Source organism: Achroia grisella, unplaced genomic scaffold, assembly GCF_030625045.1.
Source record: "Achroia grisella isolate CSIRO2021 unplaced genomic scaffold, CSIRO_AGI_Agris_v1 utg642, whole genome shotgun sequence".
In the NCBI taxonomy this organism is placed as follows: Eukaryota; Metazoa; Arthropoda; class Insecta; order Lepidoptera; family Pyralidae; genus Achroia; species Achroia grisella.
In genome coordinates this window covers 3,573,882-3,590,273 of record NW_026712979.1, presented here as the reverse complement: position 1 = coordinate 3,590,273, position 16,392 = coordinate 3,573,882, and the positions used below count along the sequence as shown (strand labels likewise).

Genomic DNA, 16,392 nt, shown 5'->3' with positions numbered 1-16,392 from the left:
TCTATTATCAAAACCTGAACTAATGTTTCAATACAATTAATTCCTTAGAAGTCGTTTTCTATTTATCTATTTAAATCATGATCTCTTACAACGTAGTAAATTGGAACATCCTATGCATGCATGTCGGCTTTCTTTTGTTAAACACAAAGGATGCCGTTCTATTGTCCTATTTGCTAGTAAATATGTTTACAGAAAAATATTTAACAGTTCTTAATAGTTTTGTTTTTAACACACGTGTAATATCTGTAGATAGTGTGTTTGTCGGCCTTCTTTTGACGAACACAAAAGGATGCCGCCCTATTGTCTTTTCTGCTAGTAACCATGTTTACATATATGCATTTAACAATTTTTAATGGCTTTATTTTGATACACATGTTATACCTATAGATAGTTATAGCGAACTATCCTTTTTCTGGTGTTGAAAGCTAAATACACAATATTGATTTTATTTAATATTTTACTACAATTATTTTGTACTATTTTATATAACTTATTTTATGTATTTTATTTATCAAATAAGACAATGCTTCTACTACAATTATTTTGTCAATTAAATAACGGAATATATGCTAATTTATTCTATGTTTAGTTATCAAATACAATTTTTGAAGTGAATATTTTTAATATGTACATTTTTATTGTTATTTCCTTTTATCACTCATTTTATGCAAGATATGACGTTAAACTAAATTGAGTACTAGGCGAACCGTCACAGTCGACCCCCTAGTTATCATGGAGTTTATCAGAATAATAATTACATTACATTTACCTACTAATAACTATTCCTTTCTTTTGTTTTGTTTGTTTTAAACAATTATTATATTTATTTTCTTTTATCATAATTTTATAAAATTTATGGTGTTAACTAAAATGAATACCAGGCGAACCGTCACAGTCGACCCCCTAATTATCATGGAGTTTATCAGAATGATAATTACATTAGAATTACCTACTAATAACTATTTCTTTCTTTTGTTTTGTTTGCTTTATTTCCATTATATAACTTATAAGTCTTAATCTTTAATAATAATTATTATTATTTTCCTTTATCATAATTTTATAAAATATATGGTGTTAACTAAAATGAATACCAGGCGAACCGTCACAGTCGACCCCCTAATTATCATGGAGTTCACCAGAATGATAATTACATTAGATTTTCCTATATAACATATTTTATTTTCATTATATAACTTATAGGTTTAAACTTTTGACAATATCTTTTATATTTATAAAGCTGTTTCTTTTTTTTTTTTTTTTAGAATGACCGAACATAATTTTTTTTTTTATGTGGTTATGTTTTGTAACATTGTTCCCAAAGCTATGCAATACAATATCTAACTTACGTATTGACGGAGATTTAAGTATGGTTGACAATTTAATAAGGCATATGCATCATTTATTACTAATGCTACTAATAAGATAATATTATATACTAACGCTAATTGCGACCTGCATTGCATTCTAACCCATTTGATAGTGCATACTTTGTAGTAAATATTAATATCCACCCCTACAGTTTTTTTTTTCGACCTCAATGTTATTAATAATAATTCAAATTCAAAAATTTTTTTTTTTTTTCCGGAGAATATGCCACTGCCATCGATGTTTGTATTGCTGATACAAAATATCAAAATTATGATACATTTCTCTCAATAATGCCAAATTTGACTATATTAATCATTTTGATGGTCTTTTCTATTAATGGATTATTGAGTATACTATTGCAGAGGCCGATGCCATTTCTAATAGAAGGTAACAATTCGAAAATAATTATTCATTTCTAATAAATCTTTCTATCACACCCCTATACTTTCAAACTATAATCGACCCCCAAACTGCTAGCAATTTGGAAACAATAATTAATAATTAGTTTTATACATAATATAGTTATATCAGTATTTCTATCGACCCCAACCTTTTAGTAATTTCGAAAACAATGACATAATAACTATTTTGATACATGTATTATTTATATAATTAATTTTGCTGTAAATACTTCTATCGACCCCCCATTCTTTAGTAATTTCAAAAACCAATAACACAATAACTAGCTTGATACATATTATTTATAAAATTAATTTTGTTGTAAATACTTCTATCGACCCCCCATTCTTTAGTAATTTCGAAAACCAATAACACAATAACTAGCTTGATACATATTATTTATAAAATTAATTTTGTTGTAAATACTTCTATCGACCCCCCATCCTTTAGTAATTTCGAAAAACCAATAACACAATAACTAACTTGATACATATTATTTATAAAATTAATTTTGTTGTAAATACTTCTATCGACCCCCCATTCTTTAGTAATTTCGAAAACCAATAACGCAATAACTAGCTTGATACATATTATTTATATAATTAATTTTGTTGTAAATACTTCTATCGACCCCCCATCCTTTAGTAATTTCGAAAAACCAATAACACAATAACTAGCTTGATACATATTATTTATATAATTAATTTTGTTGTAAATACTTCTATCGACCCCCCATCCTTTAGTAATTTCGAAAAACCAATAACACAATAACTAACTTGATACATATTATTTATAAAATTAATTTTGTTGTAAATACTTCTATCGACCCCCCATTCTTTAGTAATTTCGAAAACCAATAACACAATAACTAGCTTGATACATATTATTTATAAAATTAATTTTGTTGTAAATTTTTCTATCGACCCCCATCCTTTAGTAATATCGAAAAACCAATAACACAATAACTAGCTTGATACATATTATTTATATAATTAATTTTGTTGTAAATATTTCTATCGACTCCCAACAATTTTAAATTATAAACGACCCCCAATTGATTAATAATTCGAAAACAGTAATTAATAATTAGTTTTATCCATAACATAGTTATATAAATATTTCTATCGACCCCAACCCCTCAGTAATTTGAAAAAACAATAGCATAATAACTTACGTTTGATACATATTATTTATATAATTAACATGTTCTAATTTATAAACGACCCTACAATTAATAACATGGTAACTAATTTGATACATATACTTTACATAATTATTTACTTGTTGCACTTATTCTATCGATTCCCAACCAGTTCTAATTTATAAGCGACACCCAATATTTTAGTAATTTTGAAAGCAATAAAATAGTAGTAGCTGGTTAACACATTTACTTTATATAATTAATTATTCGTTAAATTTATTCTATCTTCTCAACAGTTTTAATTTCTAAGCGACCCCCAAACCTTTAGTAATTTCGAAACAATAATACATATTAACTAACTTAACACATTTACTTATATTTTAACCAGTGGACCAATTATCTAACTTCGATCGCAAAATTTCGCAATTATTTAATGTTGTGAAAATGACGTCATCTGTAAAAGCAATTAGATTCATTAGATTCGTACTAGTGGATTAGTTACCTAATATTCCGCAAGTCACCTAATATTCCACTAGTCATCTAATATTCCACTAGTTACCTAATATTCCACAAGTCACCTAATATTCCACAAGTCACCTAATATTCCACAAATCACCTAATATTCCACAAGTCATCTAATATTCCACAAGCCACCTAATATTCCACAAGTCACCTAATATTCCACTATTCACCTAATATTCCACAAGTCATCTAATATTCCACAAGCCACCTAATATTCCACAAGTCACCTAATATTCCACTATTCACTTAATATATTCGTAAATTTATTTTCATAATAGTATAACATATTAAATTACATATATTTGCTACTCTCATCATATTTTAAAACCAATTCACTCAGTCACAGACTCCAATTGTGATCAAGTGTTCGAAGTGATCTATTTTAATAAAATTTTACTTATACCCCAATTCTGGCATCCTGGTCACGGCGCCACACCAATTGTAACGTTCCCCCCCTTACCTAATAAATGAACTAAACACCCTCTCTAAACATCAGAGGATCACCTAAATATAATAGATCAAATACGCATTGGAACACTTAATCTTTAATCATTTGGCCATATAAATAAATTATTGTGATCGTCTAGTATCGGTGGACCCGTTGTGTATGTGTAGTAACTATAGATTCTTTTATTGGTATATGATGGAGTAATAACTGCAAGATAAATATATATCTCAATAATATAATTATGTTATAGAGTATATGTTATGAATAATAATTATCAGGTATATAATCGAATCATTGAATCATTATGATTTTAATAAATAAGGTGGGATATGCAAAGTAGAATTGCAATATACACGATTTGAAGATGAGATGGGATGAGTATTCTCAGCACCAAAACAAGATTAATTTATATTATTAATTCAACATTACAAGTGGTTTCACCAAGCTTGCGATGCTTAAAGCAGGTAGATAAAATATAGTTGCCATAGGCAGATCGAAACTGAATTCAGGATCACTCACGACACAGAAGCTTACTTATGGATATTGACTCCTTCGGTTCTATGTGGCGATAGAGAGACTGTCAAAGAGACTGCCCGATCTCGAAACTAAATCCCAGCATCACTCGGTCACGTAGCTTACTTAATGGGGAATACCCTTCGGCTATATATAATGTGACATTGGAGATCAGACTGAAGATACAGTACGAGTCGTAACAGAAACTAGGAGGTCAATCAAATACCAGAACTTACTAATGGATAATCCTTTCGGCCCTATAATGTGACATTGGAGATCACCAGTAATTGCAGTACGATAAATAATAATAATAGAGTAGTGTGATAACTCAATGCCATCAACACCACAATATTGGTCAATCCAATATATAATGTTGATAATTGCTATATTACAAACATAGCATATAAAGTTTATAAATTTACTTAATACCAAGAATACTCAAGGAATTAAGAATTAGATATTTGTGAATAAGAGCTGGGCTCTAATATGATTGATTATATGTAAATTAGAATTACTTGCATGGCGAAGTAATCTTTATATTGATGAGATATTATAAGCGAGAACTATAAGTCCCATATCTGAAAATAGATGTCTGGATGCTCCACATAAAGAATCAACCAGAAGGTAATGTTTAGTTTGTAGAAGGACTGCATGTCCTGATATAGTAATCAGTAGAATTTGATTAATCACATAGTGAAATAATCATAATAATATAAATAATAGTGACAGAGGTCTGTGACCTGGATGATTGTTATGTATAGACAACCACTAGGTGGATAGTCGATATGATAGAGGACCGGAGTCCTGGATATAAAAGCCAAGGCTTGGTAATTGATAAAATGTTTAGCCATAAAATGGATAGTCATAAAATATATTTTCATTGAGGACCGAAGCCCATAGATGTGATTATGTGTATGTATTTATATTTATATACGTATGTATATATACACATATAATATGTATATATAAATTAAAGGACTAAGAGTCCTAATATTATTATACTGAATATTTACGCTCAAGTAATTAGTATTTATTATTAAGGCCAAAGACCTTAAAATAAACCTTTATTTTATTGAATTGACTGGAACAAGAAGAATAATATTAAATATATTAATTAATAAAGAACCAAAGTTCCTTAGAATTGATTGTAGAATAAAATGTAATATTATTATTACCGATATATATATGTATATGGTTGGTCTTGTATTTAAATATATTCAAAATTATATAATAATTTTGATAATGCATCGCCACATGGGATTCTTATTGCCCCATGGGTGATCGATAAAAATGACTGGAGATTTAAAATTCCATGTCTTATTTATAGTTATTTATATGTATATTATTACATTGTAGTTTTATTAAATAAGGAAACAATATAGTCCTATTATAATACCAGCTTAATTAGCAATTATTCTTTTATGTGTACCTGTTTATTAAACCCACTAATTATGATGACAATTCAGCATTCATATCGGCCCTTGATGGTTCAGGGAGAGAACCACAAGTGGTGCCCGAGACTTGTGACTCGGGTGTAGGTTTAAAGGTACCTTTTAGAATGCATTAACACTCACCTTCACTACTTCTGGTAACCTCCCATTCCCAACTAATAAACCCCCCAATCCCTACAATATTCACAATTACATATCTTTTCACTTATCTGTTTAATATCCATATCTTCACCTAATAGTTAACGTAATTTATTACAACCCTAATTATTAATTTATATTACTCATGTAGAATATATTCAATAGAAAGGTTAAATGCATTTAACATTACTAATTTCAATGTTATGTAGTTTAATAGTCACATTCGTATAAATTCAATATGATAATTCTGTATTAATTTGATAGTTCCACTATTTATAGAATGCAAAATACATCTCTATATCTATAAGGAAGTCATAGTGAACCGCATTGCTATTGCTTCTGCTGGTTAATATAATTATATTCAATGGTTAATTCGTCTATTAATTACTTATTTAATTTGTGCAGTGTGTAATAAGTTGTAATATAATAAATGTAATGCGTCCTAAACTTTACCCACACAATGCTGCATATCCAGAGTAGCAATATATCTCTATATTGAAACACCAGCCATACAACATGCATACGATAAAACTTAGGGTGTGTGTCCTAGATAACCACTCAGTTATCAACTAAACAGAAATCCCTATTGGTTGTAGAAATCTCCACAGGGATCGTGGTCTAAAACCTTCATTACGAGCTTTGACCCATCTCTCCTCAAATGATGGAACATGTGACTTCATCATAAATTCATCGATCTGAGCCTCTCTCTCCTCCTGATGAAAACTTCCACAACTATTACAGAAATTATATTTCCTTACTAAAGCCTCCATAGAGATTTACGGATCATAATATATCATCAAAAACTATTGGAAAATGTCACTTCAATAGTTCAATCATCGATACAAGTATTTTCCTCCTTCTAGTGAAGCCTTCAGTAACCAGAACCCCCAAGCGACATCTTTTGTGGAATGTATATAATCTTCGTATGAGTTAATTCGTCTATTAATTATCTATTTAATTTGTGCAGTGTATAATAAGTTGTAATATAATAAATGTAATGCGTCCTAAACTTTACCCACACAATGCTGCATATCCAGAGTAGCAACATATCGCTATATTGATACACTAGCCATACAACATGCATACGGTAAAACTTAGGGTGTGTGTCCTAGATAACCACAGTGTTATCAACTAAGTTAAGTCCCTACTGGTTGTAGAAATCTCCACAGGGATCGTGGTCTAAAACCTTCATTGCGAGCTTTGACTCATCTCTCCTCAAATGATGGAACATGTGACTTCATCATAGATTCATCGATCTGAGCCTCTCTCTCCTCCTGATAAAAACTTCCACAACCTATTTATTATAAACTTCACTTACTTGCTAAAGTCTCCATAGAGATTTACGGTTCACATTTGATCATCATAAATTATTGGAAAATGTTACTTCAATAGTTTATTTATCGATACAAACATTTGCCTCCTTCTAATAAAGCCTTCAGCAAAAATATATATATAAGACTCAAAGATCTTCCTCTCACTATATCTTCCGTGTAATGTAATATAGACATGTACTAAATATTAACCATGCAATATTTACATATTCGAAATAGTAAACGTAATTTACTATCCCAAACAAGGAACACCACACAGCAAGACATTTAGTGTGAGTAATGAAATATTTGAAATAAGTAATAAATAGCTGAAATAAGTGAATGAAATATTTATTTTTGATAAGTAACTGAACTATTATTAGCCATCATTATAAGTACAATAGGGTTTTACTATAACTTCCTTAATTTACTTTTAGTTTAGTCGTAGTAAATTTATTATTAATATAATTCTCATATAAAATATTAGAGTTATCAACAACTGTTAAAGGACACAATTACAGTCATTGGCATCTAACGAGTAAATATACACATTTAATATTAAACTCCTAACCTTTCAACCTAACTAAAGAAAATAAATCAATATAACTCAGATTTAGGTACAAATTGAGACTATTATCGTAATATAAAAAAAGACACAAATAAACCATGCTCGTTAAATTTTATATTATAAGTAATTAAACTAAATCAATGTATTCGTCAACATATTAATTCCACGCAAATCATAAAATAAATAAACACATGTACATTTCCTAATTAACTTGGTGGTTTATCTAACATATCCCAATAATGCAGTCAAATGATAACAGACATACAGTATATTATGAGCACAATAAATAAAGTGAAAGAATTAAAATGACTTACCAATATGTTGACAAGAACGGATATTAAAGTATTAAAATCACTTACTAAAATCTCCTTATTTACGAATAGTAAAAGAGTTAAATATACACTTGTTACTCCGACGGAAGCTCGCCGACAACTAATCTTTCTTTTGATTCTTCATCCTTCCTCACAATCTTCTACCGACTTTGTTTTTGCCAAATATATATATATAAACATAACTCAACGTGAGAACTTCGTTCTTAGGCATTTCACACTAATTATACAGGATGATTTTTAAATTTATTTTGTAACACTTTTCTTTATCCTAAATTTTATTTTGTTTTACAAATATTTTTCCTATATAAAATATAAACACCCATTTACCGAGTTTACATAATAAATTTACTTGTTTATTAATTTAATGCTGATATAACATTATAATAAATCTCAAACACATATATAATATGTAATTAATATTAAAGTCTGTAATAAAAATAAAAATGTAATTTATAATTTACTTAATAATCATTATAATTAGATAAACGTTAGTATTCATATATAACCGCTCATTCTGTTGATACTATTATTTTACATACTGTGTTTTTATGAAATTCTAATAAATTCCTTTCTATTATCAAAACCTGAACTAATGTTTCAATACAATTAATTCCTTAGAAGTCGTTTTCTATTTATCTATTTAAATCATGATCTCTTACAACGTAGTAAATTGGAACATCCTATGCATGCATGTCGGCTTTCTTTTGTTAAACACAAAGGATGCCGTTCTATTGTCCTATTTGCTAGTAAATATGTTTACAGAAAAATATTTAACAGTTCTTAATAGTTTTGTTTTTAACACACGTGTAATATCTGTAGATAGTGTGTTTGTCGGCCTTCTTTTTGACGAACACAAAAGGATGCCGCCCTATTGTCTTTTCTGCTAGTAACCATGTTTACATATATGCATTTAACAATTTTTAATGGCTTTATTTTGATACACATGTTATACCTATAGATAGTTATAGCGAACTATCCTTTTTCTGGTGTTGAAAGCTAAATACACAATATTGATTTTATTTAATATTTTGTACTATTTTACATATAACTTATTTTATGTATTTTATTTATCAAATAAGACAATGCTTCTACTACAATTATTTTGTCAATTAAATAACGGAATATATGCTAATTTATTCTATGTTTAGTTATCAAATACAATTTTTGAAGTGAATATTTTTAATATGTACATTTTTATTGTTATTTCCTTTTATCACTCATTTTATGCAAAATATGACGTTAAAACTAAAATGAGTACTAGGCGAACCGTCACAGTCGACCCCCTAATTATCATGGAGTTTATCAGAATGATAATTACATTAGAATTATATACTAATAACTATTCCTTTCTTTTGTTTTGTTTGTTTTAAACAATTATTATATTTATTTTCTTTTATCATAATTTTATAAAATTTATGGTGTTAACTAAAATGAATACCAGGCGAACCGTCACACTATTGAATTGAAAATTTCTAAGGATCAAACAGTTTATGTGGAATCGAGCCCACGGCGTCTCAAAATTGAATTCTATTTAATGATAAGGGTTGTCTAAGTAAACCTGGTACTACCTACTTGACATTACCTACATACAATATGGAGATACGCTGCTCTCAATGTAAAATACATCGAACATTGATTCATCTAGAAGACTGTTTTTGTATAAAAAATCCTACTTTCGGTTCCCTAACATGCCCGTAGTATTAAGTATATATAATGAAACAGAAATAATAATAATCTCAGGACAATTCACACAGCGCCATCTAGACCCAAGTTAAGCTAGCTAAAGCTTGTGTTATGGGTACTAGATAACTGATACAAATACATAGATTTTTTTTTTCGTAAATACATACATATTATACATAGAAAACACCCAGACCGATACAAACAATCATACTCATGAATATGAATGTTTGTGCGGTGCGAAGAATCGAACCCGCGACCATCGGACGTAAAGTGGTGTGCTAAACCACTAGACCACCGAGGTCGTCAAATATATGTCTACTATTACAAAATTATAATACAAAAACGGTGTATAGATGCATATTTGTTAATCCAAATATAATTCGAATAAAATTTGGAAAGTGAGTAGGTCATGACTTAGAGTATTTATTATTAGTATATTTATAGTAGATTATGTTATCTGTGGTAGTACATAGGATATTTATTACCTAAATTCACGTGAATATTCCCGCAGGATATAGCTGATAAAAAGAAGAATGGTTATTATATTAATATAGAATTGTCTATATTTTAACTAGGTGCGTATATAGATTTGTCCATATGACTTAGAACAATAGTATCTTATACATCAATACAGTACATAGTTTATCAATGTATACACAACATTCCTTTCAAATCCCTTAAGACATGTAAGCGTAATTCAATAACAAAGATAGAAACAGCTTTACAAATTGTTACATATATAGTAGTATTAGAATGACTCTAAACATACAGTATAGTATTACACCAGGTATTCGTCAACATACTAGCTTAGAGTATGCAGATTTCGCGTCTACTGAATAACACAATCACAGAACCTTGTAAAGATGACTTATAAGTAATAAATAATCACCTTAATTTGACTACTTTGTATAGTTTCATGGAAAATTAATTTCACATTTGCGGTTAAATTTTGGTTTTGTGTAAGGGACATCATATATTTTTAAGTGTAGTTAAGTTAATGGAGACCTTGGCATTGTAACGGTTAAAAGTACAAAGGTCGTTTATCAAGGAAGGCTGTAGGCTATCATCATCACGCTACGAGTAGTAGAAGCGGAGTTACAATAAAAAATACTGTAATAAAATGGAGGAAATGTGACTGAAACGCCGCCATAAGGCCAAAAAAGTATTTGATAATTAATTTCTTACCAAATCTTTTCAAGAATTCGGAACTTGTTCTGCGTGGATGAAGGTGTGGGGTATATTGTAAAAAAACTACATATCCAATTTCAAAGGCGTTGTCGTGTATTCAAGCAAAACAAGCGAAGCGTGAAGCATTCGAAAAAAAGTCGATTAATTTGTTTCCGTACAAGTATTCTATAATCTCACAACGTATCATCGCCGTGGTTGACTGCTAGTGGCCTTCAAAATATTCACTGATGCAGAATTACAGTTCGAAGAGTTACAGCGAAATTGAAAGATCTTTCATCGTAACGATAGCAGTTCAATATAAATGTATAAAAGTTAAGCTTAAGTATGCTAAAGAAGAAGCAATTGGTACTAAGGAATACCAAGTCGACCTTTTAAAGGACAGTGTCTGCATTGTCTGATGCGAGAGTTAAATTTTGTGTAAGCATATATAATTACACTTTATTTATATACCTAATTAGAATTTCAAATAATCTGATTGTAACTGGTAACCGTCGCTTATAATAACAGCACCACGACTATCACGTTATCACATGACGTCAGTATGGTGTCAATAAAAAGTGACATAATGGCTGTAATAAGTAACGAAATATACCCACGTATATAACTTTTTACAAAATATACCTTTGTCTTTTTCTGCCTACACTTTAAAAGTTTTAGAGTGAAAATAAATAGACGTTAAATAGCGTATCAGAATTCATTGTTTTGATTATACCCATACGGGCTCAATACGACCGTATGGTGGTGATTTGCTACGAAATTTGGGTAAACTGACCTGATCTCATGCTCATATATATAATGCGTAGGCGGGTACACAATTCCATTATCATTAATTGAAAAAAGACAACCGTATATATTTATTATATATAAACAAATACATAGAAGGGAATATTATTTTTTTTTAAGTTAGAAAATAAATAATAAGCACTTGGCTTAACACAAGGAAAATTCGGAAAAAAACACTATTCCTTTACACTCGAATGCCGTGACAATTGTAGTGCTTAACCTTGTTGAATATATTTCAATAAGTACCACCTAGCTGGTGTTCAGAATCTAATGACTGAAGCCTTAAGGCAACTCCTCTCCATGCTACATACACTCCTCTACATGCTTTTGGGTTTTGATGACTAATCAATATATTATGTATAACTATTGACTGATGATGATAAAATTGATGATGGTTGGGCACCGGTAGTACACGATACCATGAGAATAAATGTAGTCAAGCTTGTCCTTGCCGAACTACCCACTATAATTTTTAGACAACTGCACTTAGCTCGGTAACCTGCATGCAATCTCTCTGGAGAGCACCGGCATCATAGTTTATGAATTCGTTAGAGAAAATGACAATAAAAAGATGAGCTAAGCTATAAGCTGACCAATTTTGACCATACTGACTTCATCTCTATATCTAGTTGTTGTATATCATTAGCTGGCAGTACCAATCCATTATCGAAATGTGTTTTTTTTTTATAATTTTGTACAATAAGTAGAGACAAGAATATTCATACGTTTCTTTTCTATTTCTTTCTAGAAGATTTTTTGAGATAATACAGTCTATGATACAATATATCTTTACGTCAAGTTTTCTAAAGATCTATCTGTTCAGCTGTTTAATCGCAAAGAGGCAATAAACAGATACATTTCCCCATTTATAATATTAGTATAAATACCTATTACCTCACACAGAGCATATAATTTATTGGCTCCGTCAATTACAATCACGCTAAGCGTTCTTGATGGCCATGAAAATAAGATTATTTACGCTACTTGAACAAAATTTATATTTCATAATCAATAACTTATAGAATTATGAACTGAATTTTCATAATAAGAACTCGTGATGTTCGGAATAACACTAGTTTATAATTTATTAATTTATAAAATACATTAAAAACTGATAATTCTAAAAATTTAAGTAAAGATTTCCGTACCGCATTTGTGAAAACCGCGCCCAAATGGTAGTCATTTCTGAGATAAGCGCGTACAGATATACAGAAAAATATTTTAATAATTATTTCGATTTCATATATCTTCCATGTACAAGCAACAACCTTTTTATTCAGTGTTTGTTTCATTATTTAATGGGCGTTACATGATTTTCTATTCTGGTGAATACTGTCAGCTTTCATACTTGACTAAAGCAGAATAATCCCTATAATTAATTTAAAATTATAACGGATGAAACACTCCTAGTGATATAAAAAATATATGTTCACGACTAGCATCCCATATGAAGTAGACAAAGAGAGTAAATTGTAAACGACGTATTCGAAGCTACACCGCACATATCCATATTTAGTTGGAAATATTTGGTGATTCTATTGTCTCGTACTACATATACTACTATTTATTTATTTAGAATTTTAATATATCTACAAATGGAATATTTACACTTGCAGTAGTCCCAACTACCTACACGATAAGGTTAAAATATAAATAAAAATATTAAATACATTATTTGTTACAGGTGATAATTTGTATAATAGTAAAAGATAGTAGTTATCGATGTAAAACAAGGTCATTCTTAACTTAACAGTATTATAACAAGGGTGATTACCCAGCCATGTTGCGTAGACCTAGAACAGCCTCTATTCCTGATACAATGGAGGTCACTACACGGTTTTGTCACCACTGCCATATAAAAATAATTTTAATATAAATATAAACCCACTGAAATAAACGATCGCGCGCATGCGCTCGGTACGTAACACTGAACACTGTCAAGGAAGGCGAGTTAGAGAGTGAAGTGATGTATTATTATCGATAATCGACCGTATAATATTGTATAATTGTATGGCTTCGCCCGGATGCTCGTTACTTTGAGAGTTTTGCATATATAACCTACGTCACTCTGGAATACTGTAACCACCAATCAAACAACGAAAGAATTTCTCAAGTCACTACAGTGGTTCCTAAGTTTACAGTCCTTATAATAAAGTCCTCTCTCTTCTTTTAGAACATTAGTATAAATTTAGTGAATTTTTGATTGTATATTGTACTCGTATTATCGTATTATGTACATGCATAGTAGATTATTTTATACGAAATATTGTTTATTAGTTTTAATAAAAGAATTATAATAACTTTATAGGGTTATATACAAAAGTATTGAATAAAATTTATATTAATACATTATACTATTAAGATCTTGAATTTTTTAACTTAGATATTCATAAAATTACCCATTATAGATATATTGAAATAAAATTAACGATAAAAACTACGGTAACGATATAAAAATATTAAACGCCTATGTACAACAATAATGTAATTATATTTATGTTATTATTTTATTTTCCTCGTAATTTGTAAAAAACACGGAAGTCCAGTGTATCGTGCGTTCCCATCACTATGATGCGCCCGCGCACGCTACGCTACGCCGCTTCCACTCTGTTATGATAATGAACGGCCAGGTAAAAATAAAAACACTTGATAATTACCATCGCTATGGTCACTGGACATCATCGGAAGGGTCTCGGAATTAGTACAACAGATTTGAGAGAAAGATTCATTCCGGTGTTCTTGGACTTAGCGCTACAACTTTCTACTGTACGAGAAAAAGGATCGAATTCTTTAGTTTATTAGTTTTGTGCATAACATTTTATTTTCATTATACTAAATTTAAGTTATTTTAATTTGACATTTATTAACCTATTTACCATATTACAAATACTATTTATTAATTTATTTTTACTTGTGTATTTTCAGAAGAATTCCAGTCACATATTCCAGTTAATATACATTATTACCTTCGCGACAAAATACTTAACAATAATAACTGTAATTCATTATTTAATAATATTCTTTGCATTTATTAGATTTTGTTTTTATACCTCGGTACTGCAAGATGAAAATAAAATTTTAATTCAGGAGTTAATTTTCGAAAAATGCAATTTAAAAATAAATATGTTTATATTTTATTATAGTAATATACATATATTTAATCAAAAATAATGTTTGCTCAATTTGTATAAATTTTAGACAATTCTATTGATTCAATACTTCATATAAGTCGTCATCGCCTAAGATTTATTCATATTGACAAAATCACTCGAATGCGAACACATGATAAGCAAATATTCATGATTCCATTCAACTTTATTCTACCGAAAAAATGTGTAATATATTGCATTTGTAGCAATTGAAAGAAAAAAATATTTTTTCAACTAACAACGTGTTCATCCAAACATTACATCACTGTTTAGAAATATTATCATAGAATACTGCTGTTGATTTATTAGTTCTATGTTATAAATTTAAACAATGATTTAATATCTATTGTCAACATTGTACAACATACTGTACAGTGTAAAGAATAGAAGGATAGTGAAGAACAAGAGGATTAGTAATAAGTATAGTAATAAATCCAATAATAATTTACTTTGAACTAGATTACAAGAGTACACTCGAAATATTAGACCTATTTATGGTATTTGATTCAAAATGAAAACAAAATTCTGAATAAAATATTATATATTCAAATTACAGATTATTAAATACAGTTGATTCATAAATGTTTGCACAAATAATTAAAAATATAAATACGAGTACATAATACTAATAGGTCAATTACCATCTAATGTATGTGATTCATTCAATATTATTTCGATTTTATTCTAACATAATTACTTAAAAATCTGGCGTCAAAATTTTAGTATACCATACAATTACCGTATCTATTGATGAGTTGCAATATAACCAGTATCTTAATAAGACTAATACTATTAGTTTTAGGTTCCTAGTTTATTCAACAACATCTAAATCTCCAATTAATCTATTGTGTAATAATTGTATGTATTTTTATTTAATTAAATTTTATGAATCTACTTCAACTTATTTTTTACACATATTCATAATTTAAAGTATGCAAGTCGATGCGACTTGTTATTTCCTCTATCTGTAGTTTATATAAAAATAAATATGTTAGCATTGATATACATATTTACCTGAGATGTTCACAGCTCTATTGCCCTGAATGGTTAGTGTCAATTAACGCGGTGATGCAATATTGCGGTTATTGGATTTGTGACCATATAGTAACGACATAGAGTTACACCTACCATTATATTAAATGACATTATATAATAAGATGTTATGTATAAAGAATCTGGATATGGTTGATTTATTTAACTTGATATTTTGTTTACAAGTTAGACAAAAAATTCTTAGAATGAAAAATTTTAATTATTTAAGTAAATATATACTATATATAGTAAAAGATTAAAATACTAAATTGTACTTACTTAGAAAATTTTGTACATATATATTAAATACCTACATGTAATAATAATATCATAGAAAAATTGGTTGTGAATAAACATTGTATGAGAA

The 16,392-nt window shown here is 29.0% G+C and overlaps 1 protein-coding gene across 1 annotated transcript in view; it reads right to left on the bottom strand.

The window, feature by feature from the left end:
* LOC131849434 (sodium- and chloride-dependent glycine transporter 2-like) overlaps positions 1–13,756 on the bottom strand; it is a 34,628-nt gene extending 20,872 nt beyond the window's left edge. Inside the window, exon 1 of the mRNA XM_059199511.1 lies at positions 13,619–13,756. Within this exon, the coding sequence (XP_059055494.1) occupies positions 13,619–13,699 (81 nt within the window). The 5' untranslated portion in view covers positions 13,700–13,756. The remainder of the gene's footprint in view (positions 1–13,618) is intronic.
* Positions 13,757–16,392: the final 2,636 nt, after the last annotated feature.